This window comes from Nanorana parkeri, unplaced genomic scaffold, assembly GCF_000935625.1.
Source record: "Nanorana parkeri isolate BGI_ZX_2015 unplaced genomic scaffold, ASM93562v1 scaffold1874, whole genome shotgun sequence".
NCBI lineage: Eukaryota > Metazoa > Chordata > Amphibia > Anura > Dicroglossidae > Nanorana > Nanorana parkeri.
This window is the reverse complement of record NW_017308142.1, coordinates 368,412-374,821: the sequence shown is the minus strand read 5'-3', so window position 1 is coordinate 374,821 and position 6,410 is coordinate 368,412. Positions and strand designations below refer to the sequence as shown.

Genomic DNA, 6,410 nt, shown 5'->3' with positions numbered 1-6,410 from the left:
TTTAGTGGATCTTACATGGTTTCATCCACTCTCCTTCAGTTAAATAAATGTGTAATTTTATTGTGCTTACACAGCAAAATTGAGGGGATGATTTATAAGCCCTTTACACAGCTATATGATGTGTAAATGAGATTAAGTGCTTTATGGCCACTAGATAAAGCTGAGGAGCATAGGAATGTCATGTGGTGTGCACACAGTTTATAAATCAGCCCCTTACAATTTGCTGTATATAGTTTCTGCACTCACTCTTATTTACCTGCTGCTTTCCAATCCTATTTTATATAAACCAGCTTTCTCTTTCTCTCCCTCTCTCTTTCTTTGCTGCTCTAACTGGAACCTGCAGATGAATTTCCAGCCAGTAAGTCTGATCTTCTATTTCCTGGACAGACACTGCTTATTGTAATTATTTATACCAGGGATTAATGAACCAAAAGACAACACTGAGATGTTTAGATATAAACCACACAAAAAAAAGATTTTACCATGAAGAGGCACCAACAACTGCCATCACCTGTCTATTTAGATGTCATACTTACACAGAATTATGCACAGAAGCTAATCTGAGGGTTCTACTATGGTAAACCCATACTGTATGGTCTACTATGGTTCTACTATGATCTGTCAAAACCCTCTGGTTTTTGTGTCTAATTTTGCCTTAATCATAGATTAAGCAAAGTCATGAAGAGCTGAAAGGGTGATGGGTGAACAAATTGAAGCAGAATTTCACCCATACTTTTCTTGTTCTAATTTGAAGTGAGGTAGGGTTTGAACCCTCTCCCCAAGATCTGTTCTAGTCTCTGTGACCCAAGCTTAGAAGCTTAGAGAGCTTTCCAATTTTTGTCAAGTCTAAGCTTTCTTAGCCAATCTTCCTGGTGGATTTGCCCATGGGTGATATGCAGAATTCACTTCATTAAGGGTCACAGGAAGTCCATCTCTAGACAGCAATCAGTAAAGATCTGGTGCAACATTACAGCCTCATATAAACAAGTGGGAAAAAATATTTGTTTATTCTAGATTTGAAAAGTAAGTGTAATTTACAACTCCACATTTGCTTAAGTATGTGTAGACAATAATGTGAGCGCCTAGTTCAGTTCCTTAATAAAGCCTGTATTTGTGCAATACAGCAAGGCTTGCTGCAAAGGTATTGCTTATATAAGGTATTCATCCATTGGAAGTTTTCATGTTTTATTGTCATTGAACCATAAATAATGTCGATTTAATTTTACACCAATTAAAGTGACAAACTCAGGAGTTAAATCTTAAAAATGCATTCAAGTACCCTAAGTAGTGACAAAAATTAAGCTTATATGTGCATCCCTCATGACGCTTATATGTGCTCACTCCTGGGGTGGACTACAATCTCACATTTAAAGGGTTATTCACATTTGCTATTGTGCTCGGTACCACGCAGGTACCAAGCAGAATAGACGAGCCGAATACCGAGCAGAGCATGTTCGGCTGCACCTGGGTCAGTTAAAAAAATATTTTGAAAAATATAACTAAATATTACATTTAAAAAAAATAGAGATTAAAAAAAACCCCCAAAGAATTGGGCAGAGCTAGCAGTGACAGCTAGCTCCGCCCAACTGTTTCCTATTTGCCGGCACCTGCTGGAGTCTTCTAGCAAGTCCCGGCCAATGAATAACAACTGGGCAGAGCCGGCCATGACGTCATGGCCGGCTCTGCCCAGTTGTTATTGTTTAATGACAGATCAGCGTCCCCAGGTCATTTGAGGACGCTGATCTGTCATTACAACTGTGCGGAGCCAGCCGTGAGGTCCAGCTGTCATTTGCGAGGCGGTTTTCCCCGCTTCGGCTGTCACTTTGGCTCAGTCGAGCCGAAGCATATGCCTTCGGCTCGGCTGGGCCGCTCGGCCGCCTTCGACAGCTGTACAGGCTGTAGTGAATAGCCCGTACAGCAGCCCTTCGGTTCGGCTGCTCCGGTGGCCGAAGAGAGCCGACGGATCAGCCGAAGCTACGGGGGGATCTTCTGGCTCCATTGTGAATAGACCCCCTTGGTTTACTAATTTGTATCAAGATTGTAGTCCATCACAGGAGCGAGCTTGGAGCGTTGGCTATTTTAGAACACACACAGGGACCATGCGGAACAAAAGTAGCCACCCTCCAGATGGAAGTACAGTGACAACACAAATTCAGAAATAATTTGAGCATCTACAGCTGAGTGATGCACAAATAAGGCACAGTATTGTTAATAGTTAGGGTAAATTAATGCATTTCTAAGTTTTAACACTTGAGTTTAGTGCCACTTTAACATTAAAATGTACTTTTTATGTCTAAGTGAATGATTTCTGCAAGGAAATTTAAATTAATTACAGTGAAAAAAACTACAAAGAAACTGATTGCATAAGTATACACCCCCTTCAAGTCAGTATTTACTAGATACACCTTTGGCAGCAATTTCAGTTCTTAGTATGTCTTTATTAGCTGTATACATCTGGACATTGAAGTTTTCCCCATCCTATGCAAGCCGCAGATTCTCTATTGGATTGAGATCTGGACACTGACTCAGCCATTCCAGAACATTAAAGTGACACTAAACTCGGCGAGGGTTCTACCTCTACTGAGGACACTATTTCTCCTAGTCTCCCTCCTCCTACTGCTACCTATTCCCTTCGCTGCCAGCATCAGGGTCCTCCTCTGCTCCCTGTTGGTTTTATTGCGGCATGTCAGACTTTGTCTGCATGGTCCAAGCATATGGCAAGGGACTCTGAGTCTATCGGACCAAACAAATGACAATGAAAATTCGTTTAGTTTGATGAAATTAATAATTATGCTGTTTCGGATTCGGAGGCAACGAACCTCTGAATCCGAAAGTGCACAATAAAAGAAAAAAAGCGCTGCAGCCATATTGGTTCTGTGCAGTGGCGGACCTAAGAAACAAAGGGCAGAGGTCAGTTGTAAGGCAGAGAACAGAGGTCAGCGGTATAACGCAGAGGTCAGGGTCTGACGCAGAGATCATGGTGTGACACAGTGGAGAGGTCAGGGTGTGACGCACAGTGGAGAGGTCAGGGTGTGACGCACAGTGGAGAGGTCAAGGTGTGACGCACAGTGGAGAGGTCAGGGTGTGACGCACAGTGGAGAGGTCAGAGTGTGACGCAGAAAGAACAAGAACTTTCAGGAGCCACCACCCTCTGGTGGTGTACAGATTATTCTCCCCTTGGCCGCTCTGTGGCTGCAGCGGCTGAGGAGGAAAATAATCTGTACAGCTGTCTCCACCAAGTGCTCTTCAGTGAGAGGAGAGTGCTGAGAAGAGTGATCGCCGCGGCCGATTTTAGGGGTATCCGCTCAGTCCCCCTTCCAGTGTTCCTCCCAACAGAGTGGAAGTTGGGGACCGGACCTCAGTGGGCCCCCTAACCGCCGGTAGTTCCGCCCCTGGTTCTACGCATTTGTGTCGCTATCTTGGATGCGGGGAGCGCATTACGTCACCCGACGCCAGCATCACCTGCCTCCACTTTTAGATCTGGGGGGATGTGTTTCAGTGTTCTAGGCACTATGGGCATTTCTGATGCCTGGGTACAGCGTGTTGAAACCAAAGGCTACAAATTAGATTTTCACTTTCTTTCTCTTCCTCATTTACTGGTATCCGGTTAGCCCAAATCCCCACAAAGACGGACAGATCCCATTGCTGTGTTAGATCAGCTCCTCTCCCAGGGGGTTATAGTACCCATTCTAAAGCCAGGGATTCTGTTTCAGGGATCTTTTCCAACTGTTTCCCTGTCCCCAATGCCAAGGGGGAAGTTCATCCTATCCAAGACTTGAGGATCCTCAACAGGTTTCGGCAGGCCCAGAAGTTCCGTCCACTTGCTCTGTCATTGCTACCCTTCATCCTGGCTTCCTTTTACATCTTTCCATTTTCCTGTCCACCATCACTACCTGCATTTTGCTGTGGGCACCACACAGGGTTTTCACCAAGATGCTGGCCCCTGTCTTGGCTAAAATTTTGGATGCAGAGGATCCTCATAATGGAGTGCTTTGTTAATCTGTACTGCATCCCCCATCCGGCAGTCCAGCAAGACAAAGCTTGCTCTGGTGTGGTGGATATCCAGCCCAGTTCTGGAGTGAGGAAAGTCTTCCTTCTGATGTCTTGAAAGATGCTCACAACACATGCCACCCTGATGGACTAGGGCAGAGTCCGAGAGAGCCTCTTGGTTCAGGGGATCTTGTTGTCTGAGGAATCTCAAAAGCCATCAGGGAGACACCAGAAGCTGCGCAGCTTAGGGAGAAGTGGACCTGGTTCTGGCTTGGTCAGAACTTCATGTTCTGACCTGGTCCGTGGTGCACATGCCAGGCATGGAAAATTAGCAGGCAGACTATCTTAGTCATCAGCGCCTGGAACATTGGGAATGGTATAATGATTTGAGCCCTTTGTTGCAAATGGAGGGGCTTCAGATGTAGACTTCCTGATGTCCAGGTTCAACAACAAACTGGACCAGTTTGTCACCAGGGCCAGGGATCCCCAAGCTTTCCTGGTGGAAGCCTGATCTACGTCTCCCCTCCTCTAAAACTCCTCCATTGCCTCCTTCACACAGTCGAGATGGGGGGGCATTCTGGTGATCCTCCTTGCCCAGACAACTGTGGTATGCTGGTGTAGTCAAGCTCCTGGCAGTCTCTACGTGAGCACTTCCATATCATCCAGACCTTCTGTCATAAGGACCGGTATTCCACCCTGCTTTTTGGTCGTTGGCTTTAAAGTTATGGCTGTTGAAGCCCAGGTCCCAGACGAATGGAGGCCATTTGAACTTTACCATTGCAGCTGACAGGCTTATTTTGCATGGTGTAAAACCAGGAAGTTCCATCCCAGGAATTACTTTAGCCTCTGCCATCCACCTTAACTGGGACATTGTGTTACCATCCTTGTGCCCTACAACAAAACATCCTAAGAGAATTTCCCTCCACTGTCTGGATGAGGTTCCGACGTTAGCGTTTACTTCTCTGCTACAGCTTCCACAAGTCTGACTCTTTGTTCATTATCCTTCAGGGTCCCCATATGGAGCAACCAGCCTCCTGGTCCACGATTGCTAAGTGCATTCTTCATACCATCTCACGGGCATACAAGCTGAAGGGAAAAGTTGTTCCATTTCTGGTCACTGCACACTCCACTAGAAGTGTTAGTGCTTTCAGCACCTGGTTTTAATTTTAGAAATCTGTTAGGCTGCTACCTGGCCCTCTGTACACACATTTGCCACGTTTTACTAGGTGTATGTTCAGGCCTCTGCAGATGCCAGTTTTGGCCAGATGGCCCTTTGACTTCGGGCACTCCTCTGTTTCTAGGTCTCTGTTTGCTGTTGGGGTTGTTGTTTCTTTGGCCTGTTATTTGCTGTGTTGCCTGCCCCCTCTTTGGGACTGCACTTGTATGTACCAATGATTAACACATTTAACTTCTTGTGTCCAATGATGTACAATTACAAAAACAGGATTTTGGTCTTACTAGTAAAATCAGTTTCATGGTGTACATCACAGGACACAGGATCATCCCTTCTGTATTCTGCGATCCTCTTTGTACTGCTGCCAATACTAAGCTGAGCAGGCTGGGAGTGGGAGGAGTTATGCAGTGGTGGCCTTTACCTTTTAATTGATTTGCATAACCCAGTAGTTAAAGAAATTAACTCCCTCAGTCCTGTATTGTGCGCCAAGGATTTTGCAGGAAAGAAACTAACACATTGTAGGCACTGTACTCTATTTTTAATAAACAGTAAATATTTGTCAGATTTGTAATTGTGTATTACTGCATGATAATATAAACAAATCAGATGAAGTTTATTGTTAACAAATAATACATGTTTTTCTCTTAGCACAAGTGTTTCCTCCAGTTTTCACTCAACAACTGCCACAGAAGTATGTGGTCTACCCTAATGATGATATTATGCTCAAGTGTGAAGCAAAAGAAAATTCCAGAGCTTGGTACGTTCAATAGTTGTCCTTTTATTTTTTTTAATATATTTATATTTTTGCTTTTCTCAGCTAGATAGATCAGTACTATATAGTGGGACCTGGGTGTTAGCATATGTGGTCTTACAACCTTTTACTGAATTATCAAACTACCAAGTTTAAAAATTAAACTATATTAATAAGTTTAGTTATGTATTTTTAGTTGGTAAAGAGGTTTACAAAATCCAAAAAAGAGGGGGGGGGGGGGGTTACACTCAGGTGCTATCATTGTTTTAACTGCCCACTGGCAAACATGGAAAATTGTTTTTACATATTGTACTAAAAATGTGTTTTAATACATTTGCACAGTTTACAGTGATTTCTAATTATGACAACATAATTAAAGCTGAAGTTTAATCTGGTTATTTTTGGAATTTCCTGATTCCCCCCTCCCCCTTTATTAACATGCCAGTGAAATGTTTAAATACCATTCCCCCCCCCCCCCACCCCCCCTTTAATTAA

At 44.0% G+C, this 6,410-nt stretch overlaps 1 protein-coding gene across 1 annotated transcript in view; it reads left to right on the top strand.

The window, feature by feature from the left end:
* The first annotated feature begins 349 nt into the window (after positions 1-349).
* The window catches only part of LOC108799989 (neural cell adhesion molecule L1-like), a 226,244-nt gene continuing 220,183 nt past the window's right edge, over positions 350-6,410 (top strand). The window contains exons 1-2 of the mRNA XM_018571941.1: positions 350-358; positions 5,813-5,921. Of these exons, the coding sequence (XP_018427443.1) occupies positions 5,884-5,921 (38 nt within the window). The 5' untranslated portion in view covers positions 350-358; positions 5,813-5,883. The remainder of the gene's footprint in view (positions 359-5,812; positions 5,922-6,410) is intronic.